The sequence below is a fragment of the Salvelinus alpinus genome, chromosome 11 (assembly GCF_045679555.1).
Source record: "Salvelinus alpinus chromosome 11, SLU_Salpinus.1, whole genome shotgun sequence".
Classification (NCBI taxonomy): Eukaryota; Metazoa; Chordata; class Actinopteri; order Salmoniformes; family Salmonidae; genus Salvelinus; species Salvelinus alpinus.
This window is the reverse complement of record NC_092096.1, coordinates 30,147,683-30,174,248: the sequence shown is the minus strand read 5'-3', so window position 1 is coordinate 30,174,248 and position 26,566 is coordinate 30,147,683. Positions and strand designations below refer to the sequence as shown.

Below are 26,566 nucleotides of genomic sequence, written 5' to 3'. Positions count from 1 at the left end.
TGTAAACAGGTACACAGGTACACACTCACACAGAGACACAGAAACACACACACATACACAGTAACACACACACACACACACACACTCACAAATGCATGCACACTAACAAACAATCACTCACTGACGCATCCACACGGACAGACAGACAGAGATACAGAAGTATAAATGAGCAGCAGAAAAACCCGCCATCTGCCTCCTGGCCACAGCCCTGTACAGCGTTAATGACTCTGACTAACACAGGACAGTGGAAACATAACACGGGGCAACACCGTGTTGGATTTGGGGTAAACTTTGAACATTGGTATACGCATAAGCATAGTATATAAAGGAGTGGAAGAGACTGTTTTTTATGTCAGAGGTTAATGGTTCTCTGTAGAAAGACAGATGGCTTTGGAATGTGTTGGGTGGACGGGAGGAGGTCACAGGATTGCTATAGGGGAAGCGGATGGACATCTGTGGATTAGGCGAAGGAGGGGTTGAGGTCAGGTCAGATCCCCTGAAGGGAGACAGTATGGTTCATTATCCTATTACCCTCTTCCTGTGGAACCATAAGATGTAAGGATTGAAGAGAAGGAGGAGTGCCTAAAGTGGAGTATATATACTTGTAGTGGTGGAAACATGTCTTTCTCTGAACACAGCTGTGTCGACCCTTTGGGAAGAATTCAACTTGGTTAAGCTTCTCTAGTGTCCGTGAGTTATTTACTCAGAAAATGTTGAACCTAACAACTGGAAATCAAAATAGTCATTACATATTAAAGCAGCGGGTCCAGACTTACTCCACATAGTAGCTTCCGTAAATAGGGTCATCGATCTTCTCCCAGCCGTACGGCAGCTCTGTGGAAGAGACAAGCACAACAACATACTAGTCAGTCAACAGGCCGGGGGACAGCATGTCGATTCACAGAACAATATATTCATCAGGCAATTTTGATCACAACATTATTGTATGGTCATTTATTACAGAGAATTTGAGGTTAATTATAAAATCTTTATTGACTACGCTAAATCTGAAAATGATTTATTATGCTCTATGGTAACTGTGCTAGTTACTGAATACTGTGTGAGGTCTATGAGCCTCCAGACTTGCAAACACTGTCAAAACATTTGGACAAACTTAAGAGACAAGACACATGATACCCCCATCAGCATTTGCAATCAAAATTCCGATCCAAAATTCATGAGTGTGAAGGAGAATGGCTGTTTCTCAAGCAGCGGGCCAAAGGTTACTTAATCAATGTCAATATGGCCCCACAGGTCTACCCCAACCATCTCCTGAACTCTCACACTACACCAAACACACTGATAGATGGAGTGGTTTGAATTGGGGTGATTTTAAATATTCATGTCCTGCCATCCTTTCTATGTTGTAAATATTCAGTTATGATGCCAGCGATGTTTGGATATAGTTTAAATGTTTGTATCTGGAGCACGTACATAGCTCCTGGGCCACTTAGCCCACACAATATTTAACTGGAACACATTACACCATTACAGTGGGGTCTCAGAATAGACTGACTGTGGATCTAACACAGTAGCTGTCAACTGTTGTGGACCAAAATAAACCTTTGAGTGGAACGTAGAATGTCATAACTTCAGTCATGTCGGTGTTGATGGTGCAGGTGTTCCATTTACATTTACATTTTAGTCATTTAGCAGACGCTCTTATCCAGAGCAACTTACAGTAGAGTGCATACATTTTATTACATTTTTTTTTTTACATACTGAGACAAGGATATCCCTACCGGCCAAGAGCAGACGCTCTTATCCAGAGCGACTTACAGTAGAGTGCATACATTTTATTACATTTTTTTATTTTTTTTCCTACACATTGTATCTACTCTGATATGATGACCCACCACTGTGGCATCATGGGAAGTGTTATAAATAGGCTTGGGCGGTATCCAGGGAGTCATACCTTCATACCGACCTTGTTCCATCCCGGGATATTCGATAATACCGGTTAGCAATGCTAACATGTACATGTAAAATCCCATAGCAAATGCTAGCTAAATGCTAATGATTTTATACAGTCTCTTGATCAAGGAGGGAATTATCTGCTGTTACCAAGAGGAGCTTGATTGCAAGAAGCTAACCACTTAGCTAGCTAAATAAGCTAGCTAGCTAGATAACTAGCTACTAAGTTAGTAAACCAAATGCACAACTACTGCACAGCTTTAGCACATTTTAGAAAGTTAACTTAATAGTTATTAGATATCTAGCTGGCAAACATTTACTTGTTAATTCCATAGTGTAACTACATATATCAGTATATAGATCACCTAGTGTGTGCTGCACAACAGTGAGTGACTCATCATTTAAAAAGATGAGGTAGGGCCTCCTGAGTGGCGCAGCAGTCTGAGGCGTTACTACAGACCCGGGTTCATTTGGGCTGTGCCACAACCGGCCGTGGCCGAGAGTCCCATAGGACGACGCACAATTGGCCCAGAGTCATCCGGGTTAGGGGAGGGTTTGGCCGGTGAGGCTTAACTTGCCTGCGGGCTGACCCCGGCCGCCAGATGAACGATGTTTCCTCCGACACATTGGTGCGGATTGGCTTCCGGGTTAAGCTGGCGGATGTTAAGGAGCGCGGTTTGGCGGGTCATGTTTCGGAGGACGCATGACTCCACCTTCTCCTCTCCCGAGCCCGTTGGAGAGTTGCAGCGATGAGACAAGATCGAAAATTGGGGGAAAAAAGGGGTAAATAAAAACAAATAAATGTCAAAAGTTGCTGTAAATTTTTTTCAAATAATTTGTTTCAACGGTATTGAAAAACGCTCCTGTGGTTATTTCCAAATAGCCCGGTATATGGTATATATGGTATACTGCCCAAGCCTAGTTATAAATACAGATATAATATGACTAGGCCTAGTGACACTTCATGACCTAACCAGGAAAACTCAATGTAAAACTGATTTGTAATTCACAAAATAGAGGGTGGAGGGAGCTGTGTCCATAGAAATATAATTACTAGAATGGTGAAGCCCCTCACACCACATCAACTTTACTGGAACACTCGTGGGTACACTCAATATAGTTGAAAGTAAATCTATCTATATGGCTTAGTACTTGGGCTAAAGCTGACTCACACTACGGAGGTCACTAACCCAACCTCACTCCAAGTGCATCTTCATCAGGGAATTGTTTGATCAGCCTCCCTCCCTCTCTATTTCACCAGGGGTATACAGTAGGTTCAGCACACTGTGTTTGTTCTTTGTGATCAAAGTGGATCTCTCCCCAACCCTAACCTCCTCCCATCATTCATGTCTGACAGGATTGTTCTGCCTCTCTCTCTCCCCTTTCTCTTTCTCATTCTCCCTCTCCCCTCATCACACCACACTGACCAGGGGACCTGGCCCATTGACAGCCTGCCTGAGCCTGATTCCATTTAAGGCTATGAGGTTGTGACCAGTGTGGTGGTACTGAGGCTGGTCCAGAGTGAGAGCCGCTCTAATCAGAGAGAGAGAGAGTGAGAGCCGCTCTAATCAGAGAGAGAGAGAAAGAGAGAGCTGGGCTAATCAGGAGAGTGGAGGTAATATACCACAAATATCCGTCAGAATGGGGTGATAATGTACCGTCCACAGGCTCTCAGGACCTCCATGATGATTCAGAAATAGGCTGGCACATACACAATTACCCAAACGCACACGCACACACACACACACACACACACACACACACACACACACACACACACACACACACACACACACACACACACACACACACACACACACACACACACACACACACACACACACATTTTTTTTTCTACCTAAACAGGCTTCTGGAGACACATTGTGAGTCCTTCATATTAACATCCCTGGCTCCATTGTCATACACATGCATAGTAAGTCACAATACATCAATACAAGCACATGCATGCCATATGTCTCTCCCTTTTACTCACACACATACACTATTCAACACACAGAAGCCCCCCCCCCCCCCCCCCCCCCCACACACACACACTACCACACACCACTCCCCGCCCCCACCAGCCACAAAAACGCACTCACATGTGCTGTGACTGATATGTGAGTCTGCTAGGAGTGGGTTGACAGCTCTAGGGAATCTCTCCTCTCCTCTCAGTGCTCCTCTCCGTTCCTTAGCCACATCTTCACTCATTAAATATGAAAGAGGCTGTTTCATGCTCTCACCTCCACTGAGCTCCACACACAGAAAAACACCACACGGATCAAAGTCCTGCCATGTATTTCTGCCACGCACCACTCTGTCTAATGAAACACCCTTCTATTAAAACCACCTGAGCTTCAGAGCTAGGCAGGCAGTCTGTCTGTCTGTCTTCAGCAGAGCTTCAGAGCTAGGCAGGCAGTCTGTCTGTCTGTCTTCAGCAGAGCTTCAGAGCTAGGCAGGCAGTCTGTCTGTCTGTCTTCAGCAGAGCTTCAGAGCTAGGCAGGCAGTCTGTCTGTCTGTCTTCAGCAGAGCTTCAGAGCTAGGCAGGCAGTCTGTTTGTCTGTGCTTTCAGCAGAGCTTCAGAGATACACACAACACCACACTGCAGGTAGACAAAATCTCTAGCTTCCTACTGTTTGTTTCAATGTCACTGTTTTTGGCTTAAAAGGTCTTGTGTAGAGCACATGCATACAACACACGCAGAAGCACGCTTACGCACGCACGCTTACGCATGCACGCACGCACACACACACACACAGCAGTGAGTATGTTTGTGTGTGTGTGCAGTAAGTGTGTTTTAAATGCTGAACTCCAGAAAACTCTCTTTCCACTAAGCACAGTCACAGCCCCACAGCTCAGTTAGTAGCGTGGGAGGAATGATTCCATGGATCTGGGAGAAAGAGAGAGAGAGTTGTACTGTCCATTAGCCTGCAGCGCTGAAGAGAAGGGCCCCTTTGTCACTGTAACAATTTGTGCTCTCTTTATAGGGCCAACACTCAGTCTAAACACTGCTGTGTAGGAGCTGTCAACTCCCAGGAAGCCTAACGAAGGATACTTCTGAAGGAGCTCCAGTGTTAAATGTGGTATAGTGTTTTAGAGTACATCCCTTGTCCCAGGTCAATTCACCTTACATTAGTGACAATTATAATGGTATAGAGCAGGTACTCTCAAACTGGGGTACGCGTATCCCTGGCAATGCCGTCGGGGGTACGCCAAATGAAAATGTGATTGACATTTAAATAATTTAAAAAACAGTCCATTTAGTAAGGTCCATAGAGACACATACCAGCTCTACTGGTATTACTGCTACTACTGCCGATGACACAAGTTGTTCTGCTTCCACGAGCACATCCAATGCTAGCATCAGTAATTCTACATTTGTTGTTAGCCCAGCTAGCATGGACACTGACAGTTGTGAATCTGATGCAGCCAAAGAGCTACTGCCCCCTTACCCGGGAAAGCACCGAACAACAGACAAGGATGTAGGACCATCAAAGAGGCGCAAATATGATGAGAACTACAGTCGTGGCCAAAAGTTTTGAGAATGACACAAATATTAATTTTCACAAAGTCTGCTGCCTCAGTTTGAATGATGGCAATTTGCATATACTCCAGAATGTTGTGAAGAGTGATCATGTAACAAATGTCGTCGGGAGAAGGAGAAGAGGACCAAGGTGCAGCATGGTAAGTATTCATAATACTTTTAATAAATATGAACACTTGAACAAAAACAACAAAGCGACAAACAAACAGTTCTGCAAGGCGCAATACACAAAACAGAAAACAACTACCCACCAAGCACAGGTGGGAATGAGGCTACCTAAGTATGGTTCTCAATCAGAGACAACGATAGACAGCTGCCTCTGATTGAGAACCACACCAGGCCAAACACCTAGAAATACAAAACATAGAACAAAACATAGAATACCCACCCCAACTCACGCCCTGACCAAACCAAAATAGAGACATAAACAAGGAACTAAGATCAGGGCGTGACAGTACCCCCCCCCCCCCCCAAAGGTGCAGACTCCGGCCACAAAACCTGAACCTATAGGGGAGGGTCTGGGTGGGCATTTCACCGCAGTGGCGGCTCTGGTGCGGGATGTAGACCCCGCTCCACCTCTGGCTTGGCCCACTTAGGTGGCGCCTCTAGAGCGGGGACCCTCGCAGCAGGCCCCGGACAGGAGGGCGACTCTGGCAGTTCCGGACAGGAGGGCGACTCTGGCAGCTCCGGACAGGAGGGCGACTCTGGCAGCTCCGGACAGGAGGGCGACTCTGGCAGCTCCGGACAGGAGGGCGACTCTGGCAGCTCCGGACAGGAGGGCGACTCTGGCAGCTCCGGACAGGAGGGCGACTCTGGCAGCTCCGGACAGGAGGGCGACTCTGGCAGCTCCGGACAGGAGGGCGACTCTGGCAGCTCCGGACAGGAGGGCGACTCTGGCAGCTCCGGACAGGAGGGCGACTCTGGCAGCTCCGGACAGGAGGGAGACTCTGGCAGCTCCGGACAGGAGGGAGACTCTGGCTGCTCCGGACAGGAGGGAGACTCTGGCTGCTCCGGACAGGAGGGAGACTCTGGCTGCTCCGGACAGGAGGGAGACTCTGGCTGCTCCGGACAGGAGGGAGACTCTGGCTGCTCCGGACTGGAGAGTGTCGCTGGAGGCTCCGGACTAGAGGACGACGCTGGAGGCTCCGGACTAGAGGACGACGCTGGAGGCTCCGGACTAGAGGACGACGCTGGAGGCTCCGGACTGAAGGGCGTCGCTGGAGGCTCCGGACTGAAGGGCGTCGCTGGAGGCTCCGGACAGTAGGGCGTCGCTGGAGGCTCCGGACTAGAGGGCGTCGCTGGAGGCTCCGGACTGAAGGGCGTCGCTGGAGGCCTCGTGCCATAACTCCTCACTGGAGAATTCGTGCCATGGATCATAACTGGAGGCTTCGTGCAATGGATTATCACTGGAGGCTTCGTGCCCTGGATCATCACTGGAGGCTTCTTTCCATGGATCATCACTGGAGGCTTCGTGCCATGGATCACCACTGGAGGCTTCGTGCCATGGATCACCACTGGAGGCTTCGTGCCATGGATCACCACTGGAGGCTTCGTGCCATGGATCACCACTGGAGGCTTCTTACCATGGATCATCACTGGAGGCTTCGTGCCATGGATCACCACTGGAGGCTTCGTGCCATGGATCACCACTGGAGGCTTCGTGCCATGGATCACCACTGGAGGCTTCGTGCCATGGATCACCACTGGAGGCTTCGTGCCATGGATCACCACTGGAGGCTTCGTGCCATGGATCACCACTGGAGGCTTCGTGCCATGGATCACCACTGGAGGCTTCGTGCCATGGATCATCACTGGAGGCTTCTTGCCATGGATCATCACTGGAGGCTTCGTGCCATGGATCATCACTGGAGGCTTCGTGCCATGTATCATCACTGGAGGCTTCTTGCCATGGATCATCACTGGAGGCTTCGCGACATGGATCATCACTGGAGGCTTCGTGCCATGGATCATCACTGGAGGCTTCGTGACATGGATCATCACTGGAGTGGAGAGACACACAGGAGAACTGGCTCTGGGAGACGGCACAGGACTCACCAGGCTGGGGAGACATATAGGAGGGTTAATTCTCGGCGCAGGCACAGGACTCACCAGGCTGGGGAGACATGCAGGAGGCCTTGTCCTTGGCCGAGGCACCGGATACACTGGGCCGTGGAGGCGCACTGGCGGTCTCGAGCGCAGATCTGGCCCCACCCGTTCTGGCTGGATGCCAGCTTCCACCCGGCAAATGCGGGACGCTGGCACACAGCACACCGGCCTGTGGATGCTTGGCCGAGATGAATTGCTTGGCCGAGATGAATCAGATGTATTGCAATTAATTGTAAAGTCCCTCTTTGCCATGCAAATGAACTGAATCCCCCAAAAACATTTCCATTGCATTTCAGCCCTGCCACAAAAGGACCAGCTGACATCATGTCAATGATTCTCTCGTTAACACGGGTGTGAGTGTTGACGAGGACAAGGCTGGAGATCACTCTGTCATGCTGATTGAGTTCGAATAACAGACTGGAAGCATCAAAAGGAGGGTGGTGCTTGGAATCATTGTTCTTCCTCTGTCAACCATGGTTACCTCCAAGGAAACACATGCCGTCATCATTGCTTTGCACAAAAAGGGCTTCACAGGCAAGGATATTGCTGCCAGTAAGATTGCACCTAAATCAACCATTTATCGGATCATCAAGAACTTCAAGGAGAGTGGTTCAATTGTTATGAAGAAGGCTTTAGGGTGCCCAAGAAAGTCCAGGGATTGGGGCATCACCAGTACAGAGCTTGCTCAGGAATGGCAGCAGGCTGGTGTGAGTGCATCTGCACGCACAGTGAGGCAAAGACTTTTGGAGGATGGCCTGGTGTCAAGAAGGGCAGCAAAGAAGCCACTTCTCTCCAGGAAAAACATCAGGGACAGACTGATATTCTGCAAAAGGTACAGGGATTGGACTGCTGAGGACTGGGGTAAAGTCATTTTCTCTGATGAATCCCCTTTCCGATTGTTTGTGGCATCCGGAAAAAAGCTTGTCTGGAGAAGACAAGGTGAGCGCTACCATCAGTCCTGTGTCATGCCAACAGTAAAGCATCCTGAGACCATTCATGTATGGGGTTGCTTCTCAGCCAAGGGAGTGGGCTCACTCACCATTTTGCCTAAGAACACAGACATGAATAAAGAATGAAACCAAGACATCCTCCGAGAGCAACTTCTCCCAACCATCCAGGAACAGTTTGGTGATGAACAATGCCTTTTCCAGCATGAAGGAGCACCTTGCCATAAGGCAAAAGTGATAACTAAGTGGCTCGGGAAACAAATCATTGATATTTTGGGTCCATGGCCAGGAAACTCCCCAGACCTTAATCCCATTGAGAACTTGTGGTCAATCCTCAAGAGGCGGGTGGACAAACAAAAACCCACAAATTCTGACAAACTCCAAGCATTGTTTATGCAAGGATAGGCTGCCATCAGTCAGGATGTGGCCCAGAAGTTAATTGACAGCATGCCAGGGTGGATTGCAGAGGTATTGAAAAAGAAGGGTCTACACTGAAAATATTGACTCTTTGCATCAACTTCATGTAATTGTCAATAAAAGCCTTTGACACTTATGAAATGCTTGTAATTATACTTCAGTATTCCATAGTAACATCTGACAAAAATATCTAAAGACACTGAAGCAGCAAACTTTAATATTATTAATATTTGTGTCATTCTCAAAACTTTTGGCCACGACTGTATATTGATTGGGGTTCACTTATATTGGGAGTAGTACCTTTCCTCAGCCATAGTGTGTTATATGTGCAAAAGTACTATTTCACAACTCGATAAACCTTCACTCTTGCGCAGACATTTAGAAACAAAACATGCCAATTTGAAAAATAAGCCACAGGAGTTTTTTGAGCGAGAATAAAGATGACTTTTGAGTAGTAAGACATGTATAAAAGCAACAGATACCATTAATAAGAAGGGGCTAGAAGAGTCTTATATGGTGAGCTACCGAGTGGCTAGGACAGGCAAGCCCCATACTATTGTGGAGGACTTAATTCTTCCTGCTGCGGCAGATATGGCTGGGACATTGCTAGGGGCCAAAAAGAACTATACAGACAATGCCTTCATCAAACAATGCATCAGTAACATGGCGGGAGATGTTTTGAAACAATTACTGCTTCGCATACAAGCCAGTGAATTCTATGCGTTACAGCTGGATGAGTCAACAGACGTGGCGCGCCTGGCACAGCTCCTGGTATATGTCCATTACGTTTATGGGGGGTCAATTAAGGAAGACATCCTCTTCTGCAAACCACTGGAAACCAGCACAACAGGAGAGGATATTTATAAAGTACTGGACAGCTTTGTGACATAAAATGAACTTTGGTGGTCAAGATGTGTTGGTATCTGTACTGATAGCGCAAACGCCATGACAGGGAGACATAGTGGAGTGGTAACGCGTGTGCAAGTAGTTTCTCCCGACGCCACTTGGGTACACAGCAGCATCCACCGAGAGGCTCTTGCTGCCAAGGGAATGCCCGACAACTTGAAAGACGTTTTGGACACTACAGTGAAAATTGTTAACTTTGTTAAAGCAAGGCCCCTGAACTCTCGTGTATTTTATGCATTGTGCAATGATATGGGCAGCGACCATGTAACGCTTTTACAACATAAAGAAATGCGCTGGTTATCAAGGGGCAAAGTATTGACACATTTTTTTGAATTGAGAGACGAGCTTAAAGTTTTTTCTTTACTGATTAAACTTGGTTAAGCTTCTCTAGTGTCTGTGAGTTATTTACTCTGAACAATTAGAACCTAACAATATCAAATGTAATATAGCGAAGCACCTGAGTGAGTTGGGTGGGCAATTACACAGGTACTTTCCCGAAACGGATGACATAAACAACTGGATTCGTTATCCCTTTCATGCCTTGCCTCCAGTCCACTTACCGATATCTGAACAAGAGAGCCTCATTGAAATTGCATCAAGCGGTTCTGTGAAAATGAAATTTAAGTAACTGCCAGATTTCTGGATTGGGCGCTCAGAGTATCCTGCCTTGGCAAATCGTGTTGTTAAGACACTGATGCCCTTTGCAACCACGTACCTATGTGAGAGTGGATTCTCGGCCCTCACTTGCATGAAAACTAAATACAGGCACAGACTGTGTGTGGAAAATGATTTAAGACAGACTCTCTCCAATAAAACCCAACATTGCAGAGTTATGTGCATCCATTCAAGCACACCCTTCTCATTAACCTGTGGTGAGTTATTCACAATTTTCGATGAACAAATAAGGTTTTATATGAAGGATGGTTAAATAAAGAGCAAAATTATTGATTATTATTATATTATTACTTGGTCCCTGGTACTATAAGAGCTCTTTGTCACTTCCCACGAGCCGGGTTGTGATAAAAACTCACACTCATTCTTATGTTTAGTAAATGTATTGTATAGTGAGTGTGTGGCAGGCCTACAATGATGGAAAAAAACAACATTTGAGAGTGCGCTGACCCTGGTGCTAGAGGGGGTATGCAGCTGGAGGTTGAATGTTTGAAGGAGTACGGGACTATAAAAAGTTTGGGAACCACTGGTATAGAGCAAAGAGACAGCCACTACTGAGTGTTGAAATAAAACAATGGGTTTTCCCACAGGGTTTTCCATGCAGTCTGAGAAATGTCGACATCAGTAGGCTAGGCCTCAGTAAATGTTCCTTTGGTTTATTCCATTTTGCTTTCAGCAGGGGGATTCTCTAAGCTCTCCCCCTTCTTTCACTCTCTCCTCCTCTATCTCATTCCCCGTTCGGCCATCCTCTCCTCTCCTGTCCGCTCCTCTCTCCCTGTTTGAAGAGCTCGAAAGGAAAACACTTTAAAATGCACTCGTACAGAGGGACTTTTTGAAGTAAAGTTTCATGCGCTCATGCTCATGCATATTTCATCTGGCCTTTCTAATTCTGTCTGAGGAGAGGAACAGCCCATGTTACCCATGTTCCCCTGCTTTCCCTTTTCCTTTCTTCAGGGGAGGAGCTGGCTGAAGTGAATTCAGGTCACCTGCAGCACATGGGGCTGTTTCGTCTCTGATGTCGCACCTCCTTCCCACTGGTGCCTGTTTAGACAGGAGACCAATACATCTAAACGTTTTCCTTCAGCCGCTTCCTCCACTCGCTGAGTATCTCTCCAGGGTATTCCCACTGAGCGTCAGGTGTGTAAACACCCCAAGGGCCTTATTCCAATACTCAAAATATGGGGTGGAGTAAGCAACGTTATGCCCTTAGGCCTCTGTTTTGAAGCCCTCATTTGAAGTGTTTTCTAGAGTAGTCTCGCCAGGTCTGATCCCCCACAATTCTCTATAATCTCCACTTGATTCACTCTCCAAACAGCTATCGTTGTTTTGGAATGGACTGAGGAGAGAGCAACTGAGATGGGAGCCACTGAAGGAAAAAGGAAAATGGGAATTGAACTAGTGTGTGCTGTCACAGTGATAGCACCACCATGCTGAGACAGAGGTAATATCAGTCAGTTTGCTGCTGAGAATGAGGAGGAGGAGGAGCAGGAGGAAGAGGAGGAAGTGGTTTGCTGGGTTTATTCTCTTTCCTTGATGAGGTGGTTGCCAGATGGAACAGAGGACATCTATATAGCCCCTGACACACTGATATAAACTGTATATTAACATGACAGCACCAGTCCAGTTGAGTCACAACAGCTGGACTGTCTTAAACAGAGTCATAAACCGAAACAAGTCTTAAGAAAGAAGACCTTGAAGGACCTCAAGTAAACCTTCTCCTTACACTAGGCATGACTCCATCGACCTAGGTTTATTCGACAAAAACAATGTCGCAAAAAATGTAATTGCGACACGTGTAATGTAAACAGCAGATATAGGAGACATTTTCTAAAGATTGACAACATTTGTTTCCGTTCGACAGGGTGGATTTGTCTTTTGTGTAACTTTATTGCGACAAATGATGATGGAAACTGTTTTACCAATAAATTATGATAGTGGAATCTTTTTTAAGGTACGCGGGGTCCGTGATGTCATGGCCCAAGCATTTTCAAACTAATATTTTTCTGTACTAAATCCATAAGATGGCCTAATTTGTAAACAGGCTGACAGTGAGTTGTGAGCAAAATAACCAGGAGGGAAGTTGACAATGGCTATTAATAGGCATAAATAAATAGTATTTCTATTGTTGCAGTCCTCAAAGATTGAATCGCATTGAATCAAGTTAATCAGATCCATTTACCTCCCGTAGGTTGGGGTGCCAATAGTCTATATGCCTACTGCTTGCAATATATATATTTTTTCAAATATAAAAATAATGTTTCTTTGCAGCACAAGGAATGTCATGACTTTCAAGAATGCCGAAATTGCTTGGCCTTGCTTTTCTGGTTGGCTGGATGGAAGTTTCACCATCCAATGATTTCAACCATGGCGCGGACCGTGGCGATATGTTGGCACGTGAGAATTATACGAATATGGCAAATATTAGTCAATTTCTTGCATTCTATTCATGCTGTCTTTCGCGAGCTACCTGCGACTGATAGGTGGGAGAGCACACAGACTGTCGCCAATTTATTAATGAGCAATTTTATACTTCATTTATAATCGACACTGCAGGTTTCTTCATTAGGTCAAGTTGTTTTTATCGACGCAAGATAGTTAAATGGAAACGCACCGCAGTGGGCAATTGTTACATCTATTTTCTATGCAAACTTTCTAAATGTCAACCCCCCAAAAAATCACTGGACAAGTTAATGGAATCATAGCTAATGTCTCTGTCTCTGCTCCCGTCTCACGGTGAAGGGAGATAGTTTCCATGGTAACCTGTGGAGGAGGAAGTGAGGGAAGTCTTTTGGGCTGAGCAGAGGGGCTGTCTGATGATGGTGGGACATTTGGACTACTAATCCTACAGACACGTCTACCTTCCATGTCGCTGTACTTGACCCCTGACCCCTAACTGCACCCACTCAAAATAAGGACTGGAGTTAGCAAAAGTATGCCCTTAGGCCTAGGTTTTACTCCGCCGCCACTGTCGCCCCCAGAAATGAGCCCACGGTCAATTTGAGCTGAATATGAAAAAATAATACCCTTAAATTGAAGGAGAAAGGTTGCTGTTCTGGCATTTACCAAGGACGTAATAACTAACACAATCAATATTTTCCCACCGGGGTAACCTTTGATTTATAATCACACCTGAGCTCCCCAATCGACTGTGTTTGTTATAGTCTTAGATTTGGGATTCACAATCAGTAGTTCAAACAAGTTGGACAATTCATTATCTCCAAACCTGTGTGTAAATACATTATGTGAAAACTGAGTGTTTCTATGATCTGTGGTCAAAAATAAAATGCAAAAATGCTTCTCTATGACATCACAGGGTAGGATTAAAAGTAGAAAACGGTAATTTTCAAAACCAGCAATGAGTTTTTAGCCAGAGGTAGGGTATTTTATTTCTCCCCACATCAACACAACCATTTAAAAATCACTGTTTTTAAAATGTTTAAATTTGATGATGTCATCGAGTAGTACGTTTTTACTTCATACTTTTTCTACAAAACATAGAAATGTGCCATTTTCACATATGTAGACACTGGTATTGTGCTGAAGATAATGTAAATGAGGTTGAAAAGTGGTGAAGTTGCCCTTTAAGTTCTTCAGGAAAGCTAAGGGAGTTGGGTTTGTCCAAAAGCAATGATGTTCAAAAGCCATCTAAGCTCAGCTGATCTCTCCCTTCACAACGAGGGTAAACAACCAGGAGAGCAGAGCAGGTGACTTACTCAGGTAGAACGGCCTATTACTAGAGTTAATTTAGGTGCTGTGGAGGGAGGACGCAGAAGAGAGGAAGGGAGAGTGCTGTGGAGGGAGGATGCAGAAGAGAGGAAGGGAGAGAGGGAAGCATGGATGGTTGAGGATGATTATTAACCATTAAGTGTGTCTGGAGTGGGGCGTGAGTGTGACTGTGCTACTGAAGGACTCCTACCTCTCCTCTTCAGCCTCTCCTCTCAATGGGCTGGGAGAAGGACACACACACATCCAGCCATGCATTCACCAGTGCACACGCAGAAATTGTCCAGAACTCATTCGCCATCTTACGTATGGGACATTATCATACACAAACACACAACAAACTCTGCGTCCTCCTCCTCATCTTCAGTCCTCAAATCAAATCAAATTTTATTGGTCACATACACATGGTTAGCAGATGTTAATGCGAGTGTAGCGAAATGCTTGTGCTTCTAGTTTCGACCATGCAGTAATATCGAACACATAATCTAACAATTTCACGACAACTACCTTTTACACACAAGTGTAAAGGAATGAATAAGAATATGTACATATAAATATATGGATGAGCTATGGCCATGCGACATAGGCAAGATGTAGTAGATGGTATAGAGTACAGTATATATAGTGGGGAGAACAAGTATTTGATACACTGACGATTTTGCAGGTTTTCCTACTTATCTGACCAGCACTGAGAGGGGTGAAGCATAAGGTCAGGGTCCTCAAACCACTCCTAACATCACACCAACCTGATGTGTGAATATCTGAGTATGTGAGCACAACAGAAAGACAAGCCATCAAATAAGGCCATTAGGAAAGAACAGGTCGACTTTTCAACCCTAAAAGCCTTCCCTCTTTCCTGCCAGTCTCATCTGCACACAGAAATAGGTTTTTACAGCTGGACAAAAAAACAAGTGCTGCTATTTCCCCCGGAGACTGTTTTCACTGGGAGGAGACGAGAGAGTGAGCTCTGCGCTAACGGGTGAGACACGATGATAACTTTGTCTGGCGCGTCTCAGGCATGCTCCGTTTTACATGACTAGAATATAATTACCTATGCCCTGGCCTTGTCTCTCTCCCCCTCCCACTTTCCCTCTACCTGTCGCTCTCTCTCTCGCTCTCTGAGCCCTCGATCTCGTCACAGAGACGGCGTCAAAACAGACGAGACATAAAGAAACACAGTGGAACAAAGCAGCCATTTAAAACCTTCAACCTTCAACCTCCTCCCAATGCCATCACAGCCCAGATCCCTATCAGTCACACCAGGCCCTCCTAACCAAAGCCTTTCATTGGTTACACTGTATTCTGAATGGGATGTGTGTTGTGCGACAGCTTCTTAGGATAGAACTAACCCGACTTTTAAATGATGAAATGCATTGAAATAGTGACGACCGACAGGCAGGCAGGGTGGATTAGTTTTCTTGTTTTTTTCCTTCTACGTATCAGGGGGATTCTGTTGGCTTCTCTGAAGGCACAGGGAGCTAGCAGACAGGTTGTATGTAGAACAGGAGAGAGAGAGACAGAGACAACTCTCAAAACAGGGGAGCCTGTTCTGTCTTCTCATCCAGCAAATATGTGGTAAAACAGGAAAACAAGTTGGCTTTGAGAGAGAAGGAAGGAAGACAGAATTAAACAGCAGGCTTTGATTTGAAGACTGTCCTATTCCTCGTTCCCTCAAGTCAAAAAACGAAAGAGGACAGCAGGAAGATACAGAAGTAGAGAGAGAGAGAGGTTATGTAACCAAGCCATAGCACTCCTCTGATGATGAGATCTCTCTCTATTATCACTGATGTGCCTTTGAACCGGGGGAATCAGCTGACAACGACTCTGCTGCTGGCGCGCACACACACACACACACACACACACACACACACACACACACACACACACACACACACACACACACACACACACACACACACACACACACACACACACACACACACACACACACACAGGTAGCAGACATATGCCTGAATAATTGACAGATCTGCATGTATAAGTTGTTTATAGATCAGAATGAATGTTAGAGGATGTATAGTGCTGTTTCTTCAGTGTGTGTTTTCCTTCCATCATCAGGGCTCCATGTCTCCCTGTTTGGTGAGTCTATCCTCCTACCTCTCGTCTGTTGTTCAGAGACAGAGTTTAGACCCCACCCTGTGATCCTGTTAACGTTCACCAGAGCGTGGGCACACGCACCCTACACCCCCGCTCCACATGCCTCCTAATCAATACACAATATACAGCACCAGCTCATCTCTCCTACACATCTCTCAGGGAGGCCTGCTTCGCTGCTACCCAGCTGTCAGCTAGTGAAACATGGGCAGATTCTCACTGACGTTCCCCTGATTATAGCTCCTAGCCCCGGCGTGGGCCCTGGGGATCCCCTCTTAGATCCCCTTCTCCAGCTGGTTGAGGCTCTACATGGGACCATAAGTCCTGTCTCTCCCAGGGCCAGCGATCACTGGATGATCTGTCCAACTAGATCAATATTCATCTCCTTCACATACAGTACATCACATCTCGTAGCATGGAACGTCCCGACAGGAGGAACAGGATCGGAGGTACCCAGATTCACATCTCGTAGCATGGAACGTCCCCACTGGAGGAACGGGATCGGAGGTACCCAGATTCACATCTCGTAGCATGGAACGTCCCCACTGGAGGAACGGGATCGGAGGTACCCAGATTCACATCTCGTAGCATGGAACGTCCCCACTGGAGGAACGGGATCGGAGGTACCCAGATTCACATCTCGTAGCATGGAACGTCCCCACTGGAGGAACGGGATCGGAGGTACCCAGATTCACATCTCGTAGCATGGAACGTCCCCACTGGAGGAACGGGATCGGAGGTACCCAGATTCACATCTCGTAGCATGGAACGTCCCGACAGGAGGAACGGGATCGGAGGTACCCAGATTCACGTCTCGTAGCATGGAACGTCCCCACTGGAGGAACGGGATCGGAGGTACCCAGATTCACATCTCGTAGCATGGAACGTCCCCACTGGAGGAACGGGATCGGAGGTACCCAGATTCACATCTCGTAGCATGGAACGTCCCCACTGGAGGAACGGGATCGGAGGTACCCAGATTCACATCTCGTAGCATGGAACGTCCCCACTGGAGGAACGGGATCGGAGGTACCCAGATTCACATCTCGTAGCATGGAACGTCCGACAGGAGGAACGGGATCGGAGGTACCCAGATTCACGTCTCGTAGCATGGAACGTCCCCACTGGAGGAACGGGATCGGAGGTACCCAGATTCACGTCTCGTAGCATGGAACGTCCCCACTGGAGGAACGGGATCGGAGGTACCCAGATTCACATCTCGTAGCATGGAACGTCCCCACTGGAGGAACGGGATCGGAGGTACCCAGATTCACGTCTCGTAGCATGGAACGTCCCCACTGGAGGAACGGGATCGGAGGTACCCAGATTCACATCTCGTAGCATGGAACGTCCCCACTGGAGGAACGGGATCGGAGGTACCCAGATTCACATCTCGTAGCATGGAACGTCCCCACTGGAGGAACGGGATCGGAGGTACCCAAATTCACATCTCGTAGCATGGAACGTCCCCACTGGAGGAACGGGATCGGAGGTACCCAGATTCACATCTCGTAGCATGGAACGTCCCGACAGGAGGAACGGGATCGGAGGTACCCAGATTCACGTCTCGTAGCATGGAACGTCCCCACTGGAGGAACGGGATCGGAGGTACCCAGATTCACGTCTCGTAGCATGGAACGTCCCCACTGGAGGAACGGGATCGGAGGTACCCAAATTCACATCTCGTAGCATGGAACGTCCCCACTGGAGGAACGGGATCGGAGGTACCCAGATTCACATCTCGTAGCATGGAACGTCCCCACTGGAGGAACGGGATCGGAGGTACCCAGATTCACGTCTCGTAGCATGGAACGTCCCGACTGGAGGAACGGGATCGGAGGTACCCAGATTCACATCTCGTAGCATGGAACGTCCCCACTGGAGGAACGGGATCGGAGGTACCCAGATTCACATCTCGTAGCATGGAACGTCCCGACAGGAGGAACGAGATCGGAGGTACCCAGATTCACGTCTCGTAGCATGGAACGTCCCCACTGGAGGAACGGGATCGGAGGTACCCAGATTCACGTCTCGTAGCATGGAACGTCCCCACTGGAGGAACGGGATCGGAGGTACCCAGATTCACATCTCGTAGCATGGAACGTCCCCACTGGAGGAACGGGATCGGAGGTACCCAGATTCACATCTCGTAGCATGGAACGTCCCCACTGGAGGAACGGGATCGGAGGTACCCAGATTCACGTCTCGTAGCATGGAACGTCCCGACTGGAGGAACGGGATCGGAGGTACCCAGATTCACATCTCGTAGCATGGAACGTCCCCACTGGAGGAACGGGATCGGAGGTACCCAGATTCACATCTCGTAGCATGGAACGTCCCGACAGGAGGAACGAGATCGGAGGTACCCAGATTCACGTCTCGTAGCATGGAACGTCCCCACTGGAGGAACGGGATCGGAGGTACCCAGATTCACATCTCGTAGCATGGAACGTCCCCACTGGAGGAACGGGATCGGAGGTACCCAGATTCACATCTCGTAGCATGGAACGTCCCCACTGGAGGAACGGGATCGGAGGTACCCAGATTCACATCTCGTAGCATGGAACGTCCCGACAGGAGGAACAGGATCGGAGGTACCCAGATTCACGTCTCGTAGCATGGAACGTCCCCACTGGAGGAACGGGATCGGAGGTACCCAGATTCACATCTCGTAGCATGGAACATCCCCACTGGAGGAACGGGATCGGAGGTACCCAGATTCACGTCTCGTAGCATGGAACGTCCCCACTGGAGGAACGGGATCGGAGGTACCCAGATTCACATCTCGTAGCATGGAACGTCCCGACAGGAGGAACAGGATCGGAGGTACCCAGATTCACATCTCGTAGCATGGAACGTCCCCACTGGAGGAACGGGATCGGAGGTACCCAGATTCACATCTCGTAGCATGGAACATCCCCACTGGAGGAACGGGATCGGAGGTACCCAGATTCACATCTCGTAGCATGGAACGTCCCCACTGGAGGAACGGGATCGGAGGTACCCAGATTCACATCTCGTAGCATGGAACGTCCCGACAGGAGGAACAGGATCGGAGGTACCCAGATTCACATCTCGTAGCATGGAACGTCCCGACAGGAGGAACGGGATCGGAGGTACCCAGATTCACATCTCGTAGCATGGAACGTCCCGACAGGAGGAACAGGATCGGAGGTACCCAGATTCACATCTCGTAGCATGGAACGTCCCCACTGGAGGAACGGGATCGGAGGTACCCAGATTCACATCTCGTAGCATGGAACGTCCCGACAGGAGGAACAGGATCGGAGGTACCCAGATTCACATCTCGTAGCATGGAACGTCCCCACTGGAGGAACGGGATCGGAGGTACCCAGATTCACATCTCGTAGCATGGAACGTCCCCACTGGAGGAACGGGATCGGAGGTACCCAGATTCACATCTCGTAGCATGGAACGTCCCGACAGGAGGAACAGGATCGGAGGTACCCAGATTCACGTCTCGTAGCATGGAACGTCCCCACTGGAGGAACGGGATCGGAGGTACCCAGATTCACATCTCGTAGCATGGAACGTCCCGACAGGAGGAACAGGATCGGAGGTACCCAGATTCACATCTCGTAGCATGGAACGTCCCCACTGGAGGAACGGGATCGGAGGTACCCAGATTCACATCTCGTAGCATGGAACATCCCCACTGGAGGAACGGGATCGGAGGTACCCAGATTCACATCTCGTAGCATGGAACGTCCCCACTGGAGGAACGGGATCGGAGGTACCCAGATTCACATCTCGTAGCATGGAACGTCCCGACAGGAGGAACAGGATCGGAGGTACCCAGATTCACATCTCGTAGCATGGAACGTCCCCACTGGAGGAACGGGATCGGAGGTACCCAGATTCACATCTCGTAGCATGGAACGTCCCCACTGGAGGAACGGGATCGGAGGTACCCAGATTCACATCTCGTAGCATGGAACGTCCCCACTGGAGGAACGGGATCGGAGGTACCCAGATTCACATCTCGTAGCATGGAACGTCCCGACAGGAGGAACAGGATCGGAGGTACCCAGATTCACATCTCGTAGCATGGAACGTCCCCACAGGAGGAACAGGATCGGAGGTACCCAGATTCACATCTCGTAGCATGGAACGTCCCCACTGGAGGAACGGGATCGGAGGTACCCAGATTCACATCTCGTAGCATGGAACGTCCCGACAGGAGGAACGGGATCGGAGGTACCCAGATTCACATCTCGTAGCATGGAACGTCCCCACTGGAGGAACGGGATCGGAGGTACCCAGATTCACATCTCGTAGCATGGAACGTCCCCACTGGAGGAACGGGATCGGAGGTACCCAGATTCACGTCTCGTAGCATGGAACGTCCCGACTGGAGGAACGGGATCGGAGGTACCCAGATTCACATCTCGTAGCATGGAACGTCCCGACTGGAGGAACGGGATCGGAGGTACCCAGATTCACATCTCGTAGCATGGAACGTCCCGACAGGAGGAACGAGATCGGAGGTACCCAGATTCACGTCTCGTAGCATGGAACGTCCCCACTGGAGGAACGGGATCGGAGGTACCCAGATTCACATCTCGTAGCATGGAACGTCCCCACTGGAGGAACGGGATCGGAGGTACCCAGATTCACGTCTCGTAGCATGGAACGTCCCGACTGGAGGAACGGGATCGGAGGTACCCAGATTCACATCTCGTAGCATGGAACGTCCCCACTGGAGGAACGGGATCGGAGGTACCCAGATTCACGTCTCGTAGCATGGAACGTCCCCACTGGAGGAACGGGATCGGAGGTACCCAGATTCACATCTCGTAGCATGGAACGTCCCCACTGGAGGAACGGGATCGGAGGTACCCAGATTCACATCTTGTAGCATGGAACGTTCCGACAGGAGGAACAGGATTGGAGGTACCTTGATGAACTAGATCAGGGATGGGCAGCTTCGATAGGGGTGGGGCCACAAACAATGTGAACTCATCATGAGGGGGTGCAGTTGCTCGCGGGTCTGCGTACCAACATCCATACTGCCCCCTCACACACATTGTGAGCAGAACATTTTAGAGAAAAGTGCAGTTCTACATATTTTGCCATGAGGCAGAGAGAAGATTTAGCAATTGTATAAGGATTTGTTATTTATTTTATTTTATTTCACCTTTATTTAACCAGGTAGGCTAGTTGAGAACAAGTTCTCATGTACAACTGCGACCTGGCCAAGATAAAGCTGTCACGCCCTGACCATAGAGAGCCCTTGGTTCTCTATGGTGTAGTAGGTCAGGGCGTGACTAGGGAGTGTTCTAGTTCAATATTTCTATGTTGGTGTTTTGTTTGGTTCCCAATTAGAGGCAGCTGGTAATCGTTTCCTTTAATTGGGGATCATATTTAGGTAGCCATTTTTCCCACCTGTGTTTGTGGGATATTGTATTTGTGTATGTGCTTGTAGCACCACTGAGGTTACGTTTCGTTGTTGGTTTATTGTTTTTGTTTGAAAGTTTCACTGCAAATAAAGATGTGGAACTCAACAAATGCTGCGCCTTGGTCCCGTCCTTATTACGAACGTGACAAAAGCAAAGCCGTGCGACACAAACAACAACACAGAGTTACACATGGAATAAACAAACGTACAGTCAATAACACAATAGAAAAAATCTAAATTTCACGTAATTCTACTCATTTTGACAGGAGGCAGAGGAAAATGAGCTGCTGTGGGAGCTCCCCGGCCGGTAATTCAACCATGATAGCTTGCCTCTAAACTAACCGAGCAATCACATTTTTTTTGCTGACATTGACTGACAATCAGTGACTGACATAAGAGAAAAAGTGATCTGAGGGCTTCAAAAGGGAGGCTGCCAGTTGTCCATCCCTGAACTAGATGATGATGGTTTCCTGGGATTCATCTTTCTAAGACATTCTCTTTGTTTCCTCTTTCTTGTCATCTTCCAAAGTGGTCAACTATCTTCCTGTCTCCTCCATCCTCCTGCTTATATTTTGGATGGCCTGAGAATACTGGAGCCCTACTGTCTGTGTATATACAGTATGTGTGTGTGTGTGTGGGAAGGTCAGAGTGGTGGATGTGATTGTGAGAAAAACTGTGGCTGTGTGAGTAAGTGTTTATCAGACAGACATGATTGACTAAGCTGGGCTCAGCTAGGATGATTCACTCCACAAATGAGACGTTATCTTGAACCTGCTGACTGTCTCTGTGTCTGATATGAGCTCCATTCTCCTCAGCCTGACTGTCTCTGTCTGATATGAGCTCCATTCCCATCAGCCTGACTGTCTCTGTGTCTGATATGAGCTCCATTCTCATCAGCCTGACGGTCTCTGTGTCTGATATGAGCTCCATTCCCATCAGCCTGACTGTCTCTGTGTCTGATATGAGCTCCATTCTCATCAGCCTGACGGTCTCTGTGTCTGATATGAGCTCCATTCTCCTCAGCCTGACTGTCTCTGTGTCTGATATGAGCTCCATTCCCCTTCACCTTACAATGCTGCTATACCCCTGTCTACTACTCAACACATACATCTCACCCAGATGAGGGAGCGATAGAGAGAATGAGAGAGATAGAGCAGGGAGAGAGAGAAGGGGTGATAGGAGAAAGATGGAGGGTGAGACTGATAGGGAAGATAGAGCAGGAGATGGGACGAGATAGAGAGAGTGAGACAGGGGATCAGAGTGCCAGAGTGGGAGACAGCGGGGGAAGACAGAGTGGGAGACATAAAGGGCGAGAGAGAGAGCGAGAGAGGGAAGACAGAGTGGGAACATAAAGGGAGAGAGAGAGAGAGTTATGGAAGACAGAGTGGGAGACAGCGGGGGAAGACAGAGTGGGAGACAAAGGGAGAGAGAGAGAGAGAGGGAAGACAGAGTGGGAACATAAAGGGAGAGAGAGAGAAAGGGAAGACAGAGTGGGGACATAAAGGGAGAGAGAGAGGGAAGACAGAGTGGGGACATAAAGGGAGAGAGAGAGAGAGGGAAGACAGAGTGGGGACATAAAGGGAGAGAGAGAGAGAGGGAAGACAGAGTGGGGACATAACGGGAGAGAGAGAGAGAGGGAAGACAGAGTGGGGACATAACGGGAGAGAGAGCGAGAGAGAGGGAAGACAGAGTGGGGACATAAAGGGAGAGCCAGTGAATAAGCTCAATCAAAGTGAAAGGGAGAGAGAGGGAGACAGACGAGCGAGAGAGAGAGGGAGAGGGAGGCACGAGAGAGAGAGAGACAGAGAGAGAGAGAGAGAGAGACAGAGAGAGACAGAGAGAGAGAGAGAGAGAGAGAGAGAGAGAGGGAGGCACGATAGAGAGAGAGAGAGAGAGAGAGAGCGAGAGACGAGAGAGATATAGTGTGTGAGAGGGGCTTCAGGGTTGGAGAGACAGCGCGGGAGTCTGAAGCAGAATCCTCTATCAATGCCGGAGATCACTCAAAAGCACATTGCCGAATGGAGAAAAATGAGAGAGATTTTTCATCCAGAAGGATGCAAAAACATCCTATTCCTCACCTCATGGTCATAGGCTGTATCTCTTCTGCAATACTATATCACTGCATAGCGTCTTCTTTCCCCATCCGTCTCCTTACTCTTCCTCTCTTAGTCAAACCATCTGAATGACACTCTCTCTCCTTCCGCCCTGCCGACTGTTTGTGCGTCTGTGTGTGTGTGTTTGTGTCTGTGTGTGTAGTGTCCATTCTGTGGTGGTGCATAGCTCCCTACTCCCAGCGGGGGATAAAGAGGTCTCTGTTAACCACCCTACCCACTCCCCCAGTCTCTCTACAGGGGCTAAAACTAGCACTATCTCCACACAGGTCAGGTAACACAACACGGTTATAAAGACCCTGTACACATCTACAAGTGTCAGACAAGGACCCCAAATAAACCACTGTCCTCAGTGACTGATGACTATTCATATATAATGGTATACGTTAACACCCATCCTTTCAGCTCTCGGATCAAAACACTGATGACTATTCATATATAATGGTATACGTTAACACCCATCCTTTCAGCTCTCGGATCAAAACACTGATGACTATTCATATATAATGGTATACGTTAACACCCATCCTTTCAGCTCTCGGATCAAAACACTGATGACTATTCATATATAATGGTATACGTTAACACCCATCCTTTCAGCTCTCGGATCAAAACACTGATGACTATTCATATATAATGGTATACGTTAACACCCATCCTTTCAGCTCTCGGATCAAAACACTGATGACTATTCATATATAATGGTATACTTTAACACCCATCCTTTCAGCTCTCGGATCAAAACACTGATGACTATTCATATATAATGGTATACGTTAACACCCATCCTTTCAGCTCTCGGATCAAAACACTGATGACTATTCATATATAATGGTATACGGTAACACCCATCCTTTCAGCTCTCGGATCAAAACACTGATGACTATTCATATATAATGGTATACGTTAACACCCATCCTTTCAGCTCTCGGATCAAAACACTGATGACTATTCATATATAATGGTATACGTTAACACCCATCCTTTCAGCTCTCGGATCAAAACACTGATGACTATTCATATATAATGGTATACGTTAACACCCATCCTTTCAGCTCTCGGATCAAAACACTGATGACTATTCATATATAATGGTATACGTTAACACCCATCCTTTCAGCTCTCGGATCAAAACACTGATGACTATTCATATATAATGGTATACGTTAACACCCATCCTTTCAGCTCTCGGATCAAAACACTGAAGACTATTCATATATAATGGTATACGTTAACACCCATCCTTTCAGCTCTCGGATCAAAACACTGATGACTATTCATATATAATGGTATACGTTAACACCCATCCTTTCAGCTCTCAGATCAAAACACTGATGACTATTCATATATAATGGTATACGTTAACACCCATCCTTTCAGCTCTCGGATCAAAACACTGATGACTATTCATATATAATGGTATACGTTAACACCCATCCTTTCAGCTCTCGGATCAAAACACTGATGACTATTCATATATAATGGTATACGTTAACACCCATCCTTTCAGCTCTCGGATCAAAACACTGAAGACTATTCATATATAATGGTATACGTTAACACCCATCCTTTCAGCTCTCGGATCAAAACACTGATGACTATTCATATATAATGGTATACGTTAACACCCATCCTTTCAGCTCTCGGATCAAAACACTGAAGACTATTCATATATAATGGTATACGTTAACACCCATCCTTTCAGCTCTCCGATCAAAACACTGAAGACTATTCATATATAATGGTATACGTTAACACCCATCCTTTCAGCTCTCGGATCAAACCACTGAAGACTATTCATATATAATGGTATACGTTAACACCCATCCTTTCAGCTCTCAGATCAAAACACTGAAGACTATTCATATATAATGGTATACGTTAACACCCATCTTTTCAGCTCTCAGATCAAAACACTGATGACTATTCATATATAATGGTATACGTTAACACCCATCCTTTCAGCTCTCAGATCAAAACACTGAAGACTATTCATATATAATGGTATACGGTAACACCCATCCTTTCAGCTCTCGGATCAAAACACTGAAGACTATTCATATATAATGGTATACGGTAACACCCATCCTTTCAGCTCTCAGATCAAAACACTGATGACTATTCATATATAATGGTATACGTTAACACCCATCCTTTCAGCTCTCGGATCAAAACACTGAAGACTTTTCATATATAATGGTATACGTTAACACCCATCCTTTCAGCTCTCGGATCAAAACACTGAAGATATTGCAAACCGGCATCAGACGATGAATAGATGCTAATGATTTGGACCCAAAAAGGAACTCAAAGGTTTTACGGGAGAGAGAGTTGAGTGACTTTGAAAAGGAGAGAGAGAGCGAGAGAAGAGAGACACTTACCGTCCTCTTTGCATTCTTCTGGTGGCTTCGCCTTCTTCGCCAGCCGCGGGTCCAGCCACGACGTCGTCTTGGTGTTGTGGCTTGACGAGAGAGAAGAGGAGAGACAGGGACAGAAAGAGAGAGAGAGAGACAGTGAGGGAGGAGATTCTCAATTCAGCATCATTTCAGAGAAAAAGAGACGTTCCCCTGTGTGCCCACCCTCTAAACTAGCTGGCGAGAAGAAAAAACCCTTTAGGTTAACAAAATGGCAATCGATACTTTTAATTTGCACACTGTTTCTCATTAGTGCAGGGAAGAATGGCGGGAGAAGGGGA

At 47.4% G+C, this 26,566-nt stretch overlaps 1 protein-coding gene across 8 annotated transcripts in view; it reads right to left on the bottom strand.

Moving 5' to 3' along the window:
* Positions 1-26,566, bottom strand: part of LOC139533912 (membrane-associated guanylate kinase, WW and PDZ domain-containing protein 2-like) — a 294,569-nt gene that overhangs the window by 51,479 nt on the left and 216,524 nt on the right. For all 8 annotated transcript variants that reach the window (XM_071332395.1, XM_071332396.1, XM_071332398.1 and 5 more), the window contains exons 6-7: positions 26,253-26,332; positions 777-834 (exon numbers count right to left, since the gene is read on the bottom strand). In XM_071332395.1, coding sequence (XP_071188496.1) covers positions 777-834; positions 26,253-26,332 — 138 coding nt within the window. The remainder of the gene's footprint in view (positions 1-776; positions 835-26,252; positions 26,333-26,566) is intronic.